The 12,319-nt window shown below is 35.8% G+C and overlaps 1 protein-coding gene across 7 annotated transcripts in view; it reads right to left on the reverse strand.

Annotated features, from left to right (window-relative positions):
• The window catches only part of LOC123318009 (protein alan shepard), a 56,003-nt gene that overhangs the window by 5,472 nt on the left and 38,212 nt on the right, over positions 1-12,319 (reverse strand). For 5 of the 7 annotated variants that reach the window (XM_044904660.1, XM_044904657.1, XM_044904659.1 and 2 more), the window contains 4 exons: positions 9,878-9,936; positions 9,328-9,455; positions 3,509-3,790; positions 1,855-2,208 (listed from right to left, as the gene is read on the reverse strand). In XM_044904660.1, the coding sequence (XP_044760595.1) occupies positions 1,855-2,208; positions 3,509-3,790; positions 9,328-9,455; positions 9,878-9,936 (823 nt within the window). The remainder of the gene's footprint in view (positions 1-1,854; positions 2,209-3,508; positions 3,791-9,327; positions 9,456-9,877; positions 9,937-12,319) is intronic. The other 2 variants (XM_044904656.1, XM_044904655.1) reach the window with 2 other exon arrangements.

A 12,319-nucleotide genomic window follows, 5' to 3' on the forward strand; every position in this document is an offset into this window, starting at 1 on the left:
AACTAGCGCGTTGCAAGACTTCTGCATTTGAAACTTTGTGGAACCATCTGATGTGCATTATTTGTCTTAGATGACGTTGTTGCGTTTGTTCAAGCTGTTTAATATGTCGCCTGTAGGGAGTTCAGCTCTCGCTTCCGTAAAGAAGCGTTGGGAGGTCCACTGCTTTGTAAACATCTGTCTTGGTCTTCAGATTGAGGTCGTGATTTTGAAATACTCTGTCCTTTAGCTCCCAGAATGCCCGTGATGCCGAATTGATACGGTTGTGTATTTCCGTGTCCAGGTTAGCCCCAGTGAACTGCTCCACAAGAGTTAGGGATATCGTATTCAATCGTTTTTAAAAGTATGTAATCTTCGAGAAAATAAATCGCTGTAAAATCATTAAAAACTCAATAACAACTTGAATCGATCCAATAAAAATCAGAGACATTTCGTCAATCTGGTCGCCTTTTTTCTGAAGTTTGGTTCTTTGCATAGGCTTCATGAATGCTCTTATTTTGAAATGAAGTCAGTTTATCAACGGCTTCGATTCGAAAAGAGTTTTCTGAAAATGCTAAGACGTAAATTAACAAACGCTGAGGCTAATAGGGCTATCGGAATGCTAAAGCGTGGCCTAACTCAGGTTGTTGTAGCGGAAAGGCTCCAAGTCAACCAAAGTGTGATATCTCGACTTTGGAATAGGTTCAGGGAGACATGTTCCGTGTTGGAAAGACCAAGGCTTGGTGGGCGACGAAAAACAACACCTGCTCAGGATCGTTTCATCACCGTTTCGGCGTTGTCCTGGGAATATGACCGCCTTACACTATAGGAAGCATATCATTGACAATGTTTTGACAAATTTTCACGCTGCTATTGGTGAAACTTTTCAATTTCTAGATGATAACGCTAGACAGCATCGTGCAGCCATAGTTGAGAATGCGCGCGAGGAGCTTGGTATTCCACATTTACCAATACCTCCGCACTCACCAGATTTGAATTGCATAGAACATGCATGGGATATGCTCCAAAGAAGATTAGGTAATCATCAACCTACCCCAGAATCCTTAAATGATCTGAGCGAGCTTCTGCCCCGTTTATGGAACCAAATTCCTCAAGAAATGTTCAACAACCTCGTGTGTAGTATGCAAAGAATATGTCCAAACTGTTATTGATGCCCGTGGAGGCCATACATTGTATTGATAGTCTTAAAATGCTTGAATTCTCTGGGAATAAAATTTCGTTATTTTACTCGATTTTTCTGAACCAGCCTGTATACGCTGCAGACCTACAGGCTAAAATTACTTTGCAACTTGAAATCATATTAATATGAAATTTCATCACAAAAATCTTATTTTAACTATATTGTTTGCAATTTAAGTCAATATCCCTTACTTATGTGGAGCAGTTTATTTAGGAAGTTTCCCAAGTGTTTGAACTGCTCGACCTGTTCTAGAGTTTCATCCTCCAGGCTGATATCTGTTTGAAGGCTTTCTGGCGGACTCACCAGGACTTAAGTTTTGTCAATATTGAGTCTAAGACCTAAAGCTTCGTATATATTTTATGTTTATAGGTGTCCAACATTATCTGTAGATCTTCTGAGCTGCTAGCGACAAGTGCGAAGTCGTCTGCATATTGAAGTTCCGTGATAAACTTTGTAGGGGTGTTTGCTTTGAGGCGCTTCAGGTTAAACAGGCCTCCATCAAATCTGAGTCTTAATCAAACACCTCTTACATTCATACTCATGTCAGCAATTACATAATCAGTTCGAGAGCGGTTGAAAACAAGTCCTGAAAAGTATTACCTTCACCTACCTGAAGATGCTACTTCGGAAGCGAAACTTCTAACGAGAACTTAGTCAAACTCAACAGAAAAACTTACCGACGACATCATATTCATCCCATATGGCATAGATTCCGGTGAGGGGAGCATTACAGGGATGTTCCTCGGTCCCTGTCCGTCGTTCTTGTAGGGAGCGGTTAAGTGTCCTGACATGGGATAGGCGTCGTCCACAGTATGCATGGACGGCAGCATATATCCCTGCACCCATGGCGGTGGACCGGCGAAACCGGCAGCGAACGGGGCGTAGGACCTGTTGTAGCTGGAAATCGCAGGCATCATGTGGGTCGTGGCTACCCCATTGGAGGAGATGGTGTGCTCGTAGCCGACAGTTGACAGGCCCTCACTTCCGTCACGCCACATCTTCGAATTTTCATTGTTCTGAATATGAAACATCTTATAAAATTCGAAAACGGAAATTAAATATCATGAAATATTGGTTAGATTTATTTGAATGTCAAGATATATCTGTGATATTCGAAAAACTGGGTTACTTTGGCTGAATGCAACCCTGTTTAAAAGATCCACAGATGTGTAGTGTCGATCTTCGGAACTAGGTTCATCAAGACATCCACAAACATCCACACTACCTCTGTAGATTCAGCTTGGTATTCTGAAGGGAATTTTATTTTTTCAGGGGTGGCATAGCTCATTATGAAAACTTAAAATGGTTATATTTTTTTATCAGGGCCGAATCGGAACAAATGCTATAGGAAAAAAGTGTTTCTTTTGACCTCAAGAATCTACTGTGTTAAATTATTTGTATGAGTCAAAGAATCACCCTGTATATACCGGTTAGTTCGCTTTCTATTCTTCGTAACTAATTGAAATGTACAAAAACTATAAGGACAAGATACGTTATGTCCTTAAACATTGGCTAAATGTTCATTTCATCGTGGAAAATAGTGAAAACGGACACCTTAACAAGAAAGTCGTATTATAAGATTTGCTCAAAGGATCCAAATTATCTAAACTTCACTTGGCTTCCCTCAATATAAAGAGACAGATGAAGATATTTTCAACAGATTAAGATGTAAACAAACATCTACTACTAACTTTTAATTAAAAAAAAAACTGATACCAGAGGCCATATCGCCTGTTTAAAATTCCTAATATTATAATTTGGTAAAGTTAATGAGTTCTTGGTTTTCCAGGAACTACCGAATTGATTTTGAAAATTCCTGAATGAGATAGGCTGTATTTGATAGTGATTAATGATGTTTTCCAATACGAATTAATGTATTATAAATAATAAATGTGAAAGTCAATGTGCCTTTCAGTTTTTTTGTTTGTCTTTATATAACTTCGGAACCAGATGTCCGGTTTTGATTAGTATTTACACTATAGTGTATAGAATTCATTCGAGGATGTTCTCATGTGAAATTCATTCCTTCATAAAGAAAACATGATATGAAATATCGATTTTCCGCAAACAAGTCGTGAATGAAGCCGTTGATTTAAGGCTTTCATGGCCAACGCTGAGAAACCTAAAATAGATGGAGGAAAACGATGAAGAACAATTTTTTAGAACTAGAAATGTTGTATGAAGAAATTCGCGATGATATATTATTATGTCCAACTTTGAGGACATTTGAAGAGGGCTTTTGACTGGCATGTAACCCTTATCTGCGCCACTCATTCCTGATGAAAAATACTGTTTCCAGCATAGTTCATAAACGACTACTTTGGGACTCACCTTATATATCTTCTTCTTATTACCACCATCGGCGAATTTGACCAGAAGGGGCTCCTTGCAACCCTGTATTGTTTTGCCGTTGAAGAACTGAATAATCTTCTCGCATTTCTCCTTGTTTTCCATCCTGGCAAAACCCACACCCTTAGAAATTCCAGCTGAATCTCTGAGGATCCTGGTGGAGATGACGCTGCCATATTGGCTGAGGAGACTGTCCAGATCGGCTTCTTTGAAGTGGGGCGGTAAATTCGCGATATACAGATTAGTCGGGTCTTGCTCTTGTTGCTGGAAAAGATGAATCTTTATTAATGTTAGGGCAAACATAATCCATAACGAAAAATTCTCCTAAGATCGTGTAGAACTAGACATCTTTAGTAACTGAAAAGTGTGAATACATTTTATTGGCGCAAATTTTATGTCAATAAAAATAAAGGAAGGGTCTGGTAGCATACATGATAATTCATAAATTCTCTATCTATATAAATTAAAATGCAGCCCTGTTTTGCCTTGTCATCGCATTACGTGAAAACGGCAAAACCGTTTTTAATCATTTTTTTTTCAACTTTCCCCATAGTTTGTAGAAGGTTTTGGAGGAAGAAAGTTCGATAAAGTTGCCTGGGAAAGTGAAAAATAAGGAAAACTAAACGAAATTGAAATGTCGTGCGCAAGTGTATGTACCCAACATACACTTGCGCACCTTACACGGATAAGTGATTAACACTTGCTGACAGTTGACAAATGAATTTAACGAACGAACTTAATATTGATTTAGCGTTCTCGGAGTTCAACATTTTGGTTATTAGTTAATTGATTATTGTGAGTCTAAATGATTAGTGATTAGTATATTGATCACTTTCAACCGATCACTTGTATGTAGTCTGATCTTGTGTGACAAACCCTCAACGTTACTCGTTTATGCAACAGACAAAACGAATTTGATTACGAAGTAGCACTGCAATGAAAAAGCCTATGTTCAATTTAAATAAGAATTCACATAATATTAGGTCTATTCATTTGCATAAAAAGTGTAGCACTTTTCTACACTCGATTTGATTTACACCAGGGTAGAGGAAGTGTAGTTTATCTACACATAGTAGAAAGGATATGTAGATAAACTACACTTACTCTACACTGGTGTAAATTCAATCAGCAAACGAATACTAAAATAGAAGTGTAAAAGTGTAGAAAAGTGCTACACTTTTTATGCAAACGAAAGGACCTATTATATGTATAAATATGTACTCAATCAATTTTTTCAATAAAGAGTTTTAAATAAAAACTTCTCTCGATTTTCATACTATACTAACTCAATTTTTCAAGCGCTCATTTTACTTCCAAATACTAAATATTTCCTCAGGACTCCCCCGAGTCAGCTAGTATTACAATGAATCTTTGGAGTTGAACAGAAAAAAAATGATTTCCATTGAAACCACTAAAACAAAATTATTAAGATGGATTAGCATTCTAAAATTATCTGTATTTATACTTTTCCATAAAAATGAAGGCCAACCCCTTAGGGTATCCAAGAGACGAAAATAATTCAAGGCATGCCATTGAAAAAATGGACTGGATTGACATTTTTTTAAAGGTCATTTTCGAAAAATCGCAGTGTCTTTCTGACCACCTGTAGAGTGATCCGAAATACTGAACAAGACTTGGGGAATTCAATAAAAACAAGATCATACATTCATCTCGACTGGTCTTCAAGGTACGAGCTCTAGGTAAAACCATCATAAATGAATATCCTCCTTCGACAAGGCAGGGTGGTATTTCGGAGCACCCCATAGTCAAAAATAAGTTTTGCTTATGCTATAGGTAAAGTCGATTCCGACTTCCCTGATCCCTCATCCTCTGAGCCCTAAACTTTTAATTGTTATCGACAGATCGATCTTTTCAGAACGTAATATTGATCTGGAGACAGTACAGTTAAAAAATTCAATTACAAAATTGTATTTCACATGAAATTTTGGGACATAATTTTGGACAACCTAACAACACAATATAAAAACCAATTTATTGTTATATCAAAACCTTCATGCACCTATGCACAGCACATTACATATTCTACACTACTATCTGTGAAAATGAGACCAAAACTATAGTGTTTCCTCTAAAAATAAAATATAGCAATAACGTGTCCTATACAAAGTTTGTTATTCCTATTGTTATTCTGTCACAGCAATATCATTTCAAATACGAATTATCATCGATAATGATAACGTCATGCAGGGGGATACTCTTTATAGTTTAGACCAAATCCCAATCAATCAGGGAAAACTGCCTCATGGACGAATTTTAATAGAAAATGCGAAAAATCTAGCCACCTAGGGGAAGAGAAGTCTTCATATCATGTCGACGTGTAAAAATTGCAAAAAATAGATTTCAATCTGAATATCTAGTCCAAGCGTTCTAATTTTTTTTTCAATTTATTTATTATAAGGAGAGACCAGAAATGTTTGTACATTTCTAACAGTACATTGTTGGTTTTATGAGGATTTCTTCATGATTAAACTATAATTGAATGTTTACACTCATTCTGATTATTGATTATTGAAGTTTCGTCATCATAAAGAAAAAAATATAGTTCTCATTGCTAATTTTCCTGTGTCACTATCATCTTTTCTATTATAAACCTTATCGAAACATTTTCACGTGTCCAACCACATTGTACTATAAAAATGACTCCTATATTTCTCACGAACTCTTCAGAATAGATACAGAGCTTTGAGAACTAATTTATACTTTATAGTGAGGTCCTCATAATATCGTGACAAACTAAGATAATTAAATAAGTCAATGAAAACTACTGGAAATAAATAGAAAACATGCAATATCCAATACCATTTCAATCATACAGCAAAACAATTTGTACAAATTCGGATGCAATCGACATAGCCATTTCAAGGTAGTCGTGGATTAACAGCAAACTCATTATAAGAATTCAAGTATGTACACTAGACCAAATGAAGATTGAATTTATCGAACCCGAATTGATACATTCTTTCATCTAACGTTGCAATTTCACTTCAAGAACATCAATCCCTCCTACAGTGTAATAATTCATGAAAAAATGCGATTCACTAAGTTTAACCATTTACATTATACCACCATTTTCTTAGGTAAAATAATCGAAGACGTCCAAAATTATAATAATAATAATTAATAAGTACACTGATGTATCTAATCAATAGCGTACGCAATACAGTAAGTAATTAGTGATCACGTGGGTGATAGGATGACGATAAGCATTGAGCAATCAGATTGTGATGTAATACGGTATTTAGAATTTCAATATCGATATTTTGTCGATCAAATCAGTATTCCAGATCTTAATTAATTCGCTAAATGATAGCTCAATTTCCCGAACCTTTTTTTACCCAATTTCGGTTTATTACTGAGAGTACTAAACTAAAATTAGCATTTGATATACATATTATTCATTTGTGTTCATTACATAGATGAAGTACTCTTCTCAGTGATTACCCCATCATTTTTTCTGAAATTCTGAAACGAGAACGTTTACAAAACTTTTCAAAATGAGGGAGTTTTCCAATTTTATCGCGAGAAACCCTGTATGCCTATTTCAATGCTCGTCATTTCCTTCGTGTTCCGTTATACTTTTTAATATTCAATAGTTCTACTCAATATTTGCATTATTTGTTGTTGCATATATCTATAGCAAGGGAAACCCGTATAATATAAACATCTACTGTTTATCAATATTGTGAGATCATATCAGGTAAAATTTTCGAAACGCTCAATTACATCAACTCATAACGTAAACAAAACTAGATAATTTAATGTAAATAATATCAAGCAATAAGAACGAAAAATCTCTCTAGAGGCTACTGATATCTACTTCTATACTAAGATAATCCAAAAATCCTGAGAATTTTGAAAATATCGAGCTTCAATATGATAGAAACTGGGGGTAATGCGAAAATAAACAAAAAGATTTTTGTCTTGATATCGTACCAATATTGCTTCCAAAAAATTGCCGAGGGAAATATATAAAAACCAGAATAATTTAGAGGAAAATAAATTAATAAGAAGTAAGAAATAAAATTCTTTTGCATTTTCCATTTGTGTAACTTTTTTCTGATGAGAAAAACAGGATGTTCCTGGATTTAAGATGGCTCATTCTCATAATGATGTCATTTTACTATTTTATGGAAGAGACCAGGGAGAAATTGTGGATTTTAACATAATTATGACACGGATTTTTTTCTGGATTCATATTATCAAACGTTATCGCCTTTTTCTGAAAAAATAATACTGAAAACTAATGCTTTTCATTTATGTAGATCGTCGAAATGCCTTCCAAAAATCAAAAGTCCTTGACATTCTATGTTTATCTTTTGAAGCCGACAAACAACCATTTTTATCGTTGAGAATTTGTTTCAAAATAATGGTTCATTTGCGAAGATATTTTGACCCGTATGATAATAATTCGATATTTGGAAGTGAATTTCAATTCTGTTCAGTACCGGTAGATTCGGGTAACTTGGGACAATTACCCCCCTTGCAGATTTCTTTGTTTCTTATTATTTATGAGTGAAGGGACAAACTTATGAGATTGTGTAGCGTCTTTTCGGTTAGTTTAACAATTAATTCCTGTCGAGTTTGCCGTGACCAGAGCGTTCGAATTGACAAGAAAAATTAACGAATTCAAGAGAGTAAAAGCCCTTGTTTTGCTCAGTTTTTTTACATTTGAGTTTGCAATATATTTACTTTCGCTATAATGGGGGTTTATCATTAAATTTCCTTACCGAATTTCAACTATATAATCACAAATTCTAATTTTTCAAAACTATACTCCGTCCCAAGTCACCTATTTCATTTGAGAGTTGAGAAATCAATATATTTCAACTTGTGTCCCAAGCCTCCCAAATCGGTGGGTGACTTGGGACAAGTATATTTTATTTTTTCAAAATTTATATCCGAATTCTGATGCATGGTATATATCCTAATCAATAGTCTGAGTCATCAAGCATATTCGAACCTCTTTTTCAGATAAAAATAGGTCACCGTTTTGAAAATATGACATGTTGAATTCAACAATCGTCCCAAGTCACCCAAATCTACGGGATTTCACAAAACTCTGATAGCCCAATCAATGATTTGTTTTTATCAATGCTTTTTTAATGGACAGTGTGTGCCGAAATCAATGCAACAGAATTTAGACTCTCGAGAAAAAATTAGGAGACACCTATTTTTATTTTTGTCAGGAGTCTCACTCTTTCGGAGTTGCAGCTTAAAGCTCCCTGAATTTCGCCCCAATAATAGTCTGTTCTTCTTATCTCAGAATCCTATCATACGAAGATCACTGAATTTGGTACACAGGAGTTTTATGATGCGAAATCTCTTAAAACATTACTCTTTTCAATTTCTTTCAAAATTCTTGAGTTTCGTGACAAAATTTCAATACTAAAAGCCTCCATTTTTATGATTATGCTGAACAGAGAATACTTCCACGAACTTCGAGCATAATTTGAAAAAAAAATGGATGAGAGAAGCAAAATATTGCAATATCGTCTCAAAGTAAAACCCTACATATGCACCACAATGACTCACCTTGTATAGAACGTTATTACGTAATGTAAAAGATTACCTCCGATCGATTCCGATAATCAATTTGCTGTTATTATTATCCAATGAAATAATGGCCTAGCGATTGTTCTTATAAAACGAATTCAATGAAGGATAACATAACTCTTCCGAGAAATGAGAAAATAAAATGTTAATAAGAAATTAATACGGGTAGCAGAGCACTGTGACAGAATAATCTGATAAAGCTAGGTATTACTTGCATGCAAACGTACATAGGGTTGTCTACGTTGAGAATTATGGATACCCACTTTGGCCATTTGCGCCTGTATATTTTTGGCGGTCAACGCCTTTACTGCCCCCTCTGCAGCTGCAGGGCTGTCAAAGTCCACAAAACCATAACCTGAAAATCAAGAGACACGATATGTAATAGCATGTGGGGCAAAAAATGTTCATTACGTCCACTAAAACCACAGCAAAGTTATTCAAAGGTTCATGACGATATATTCAACCACAACCATTTCGAAACAATCTTGGAAATAAAAATTTATGTGTCGATCAAGATTTAAGCTAGAATTCTTCTTGATCACTCCAGGCTTGAACATGCAATGATACAAAATTTGAATTTCCACACCTGAACAACTCTGAACTAAAAAGATTCTGGGGAAGATTCTTTGGATAATTTAAAGGCAAAAAGAGTCCTATAAACATAGGATACAAACATTTCAACAGTGTGATGAAATTCAATTTTTTTCTCATAGCATCTGAGAAAAGTGTTACTCTAAAACAGTTCAAAAAACAAACGAATAGTGTTATTTGTCTTACCTTTACATTTATTCGTGTTCTTGTCTAAAATGGCCTTCGTTGAAATTATTGTACCAAAACTGAAAATAAAAATATTCTTGTTAGCTATAAAATTCATATTTTAACATATTACGAAAAGGACTTTGTTTCTGTCAACGATTGATTGGGAAAAACAGCCGAATTGATTTTGTGACGTTATATAAAGAAGTAAAAAATGGCTTCATACGGCTCTTACATTTTGGGAAACTTCAACTTGATTTTTTTGGCATGCTTTGTTTTATACACAACTTTGAATGTCCCCAGAAGAAAAAATCAAAAAGTGACAAGTCTAGAGGGGGTGGTGGCTATTTAATCGGACTTCTACCAATTCATTTCTCTTGGAAATGATCTGTGAGCTACTGCCTCACTAATCATATTTCCAAGAGAAATGGATTGTTAAAAGAAGGCCAATTGAATGAACCTGACACCTGAAAACAAGGTGTCACTGAATCCCCTCCCATTCAAGATTTAACGGTTGCACTCATCACACTCACAGGGTTTATACAACCGTATAAATTGTGCCCCTGCCAAACAATGTTTACTTTTTTATTGCTTTTCTTCTGATTTTGCATGGAGGCCAAGATATTAAAGGTTGCACCTTTTTTTTTGTAAAATTGACCGGAAAAGGTGTATCTCTAAGTAACTCTGTTCGATGCATCTTCGGTTTTAGAAGTAGGTCAGTGTCTATTACCAACATAATTTAGATTTTCCACAGAAGTTAGTACACTGTGTTTGAAACCTTTGTCGAATACCCATCTGTTTTCCCATCAGTTCTGAGAACTGATGATCAATAAAATATTCCACCACGTAGATCACAAGCCCATTCTGAAAAAGGGACGAACCGTACAAGAAAAACAACATTCCCAAGTTTTAATGTGCCATAATCAATTGAAATGGATTAGTCAGAAGATGAATAGCGAATTAACAACTAATATCGTTTGTTGTTGATGTACGCACAATGTAGTATTAAATGAAACGTCGACCTTGGGAACGGTGCATTTCCAGCCAGCCACGTATCTGGCCCAAGGCACGTACACACTATCAGACCGACATACCGACATACAGATCCGGAATAAATATCCCAAACTCCAAATCTGAAAATTTTCTGGATCTCGATGCAGCCGTTCGGTCTTGACGATTATTTTATTGATTCCATATTTTTGGAAATTTTTCGATAGTCACCTTCCGAGTGTACTATCTCTCAATAACAATAACCGTAGATGTTATTGTGATACAAATTCTGAAAGGGCAACTCTTCTAGTAATAAATCTGAAAATTTTATGGAGCTCGATGCAGCCGTTCGGTCTTGACGATTATTCAATTGATTCCATCTTTTTGGAAATTTTTACATATAATCACAATTGAAGTTTGCAAATAAAAGCTAGAAGGTTATCTTCAAAAATGAATATACACTGCGCAAAAAAATTAAGGCACATTCGGAAATTCTCAATTTTAATGAAAGTTAACTCTACATTGACTTTATAACTTATTTTTTATGTTCTCTCGGGAAGGTTTTGAACGACACATTAAATGGAAGAAAAATTCAGGATTTCACCAAATCTTATGTGAAAGAAGAGAAATAAACAATTTTCAAAATACTGAAATGCTGATAAGTGATTTAATACTTGGTATTTCCACCCCTTGCGTTAATTACAGCTCGGCAACGACGGTTCATACTCAAAATGATCTTAAAATGTTCTGATCTAATCCTTCCCAGATTTCTCCGAGTTGGATTCCTAAATCATTAAGAGTAGCTGGATGATTTTCTGAACTTCTCAGCCTTCTATTGAGGCTGCTCATTCGGATTGAGATCTGGACTTCTTGCTGGCCATTCCATTCGAGAGACTTCAACCTCTTCAAGGTACTCCTGAACGATGCGCGCACGATGGGGTCTTGCATTATCGTCCATAAAAATGAAATTTTCACCAATGTATGGGGCAAATGGCACTACATGCTCTTCAAGAATGTTCCTTATATACTTATCAGCATTCATAGCTCCATTATCAATGACCACTAGGTCTGTGCGAGCAGTCAAAGATATTCCACCTCATACCATAATCGACCCTCCCCCGAAACCAGTAGTATTCAGGAAATTGCACTGAGCATATCTTTCATGTGGACGTCTGTATACAAGGGAACGTCGATCACAATGGTAGAGGCAGAATCTAGACTCATCTGTGAAGAGAACTTTCCCAATCGGCCTCTTCCCAATGGATATGATCTCGCAAAATCCAAACGCGCCCTTCGAAGGGCTGGGGTAAGAGCTAGGCCTCTTGCCGCGACACGAGGCCTTAAATCATATTCTCTGAGGCGATTTCTTATTGTCTGAGTGCTAATTTGCACCTCATGAGTTTGCTCAAGCTGAATTTGAGGGAGGCGAGCGGTTGCAAACCGTTGTCTCAACGAAGAAACTCTCAAGTAACG

The sequence above is a fragment of the Coccinella septempunctata genome, chromosome 7, assembly GCF_907165205.1.
Source record: "Coccinella septempunctata chromosome 7, icCocSept1.1, whole genome shotgun sequence".
NCBI lineage: Eukaryota > Metazoa > Arthropoda > Insecta > Coleoptera > Coccinellidae > Coccinella > Coccinella septempunctata.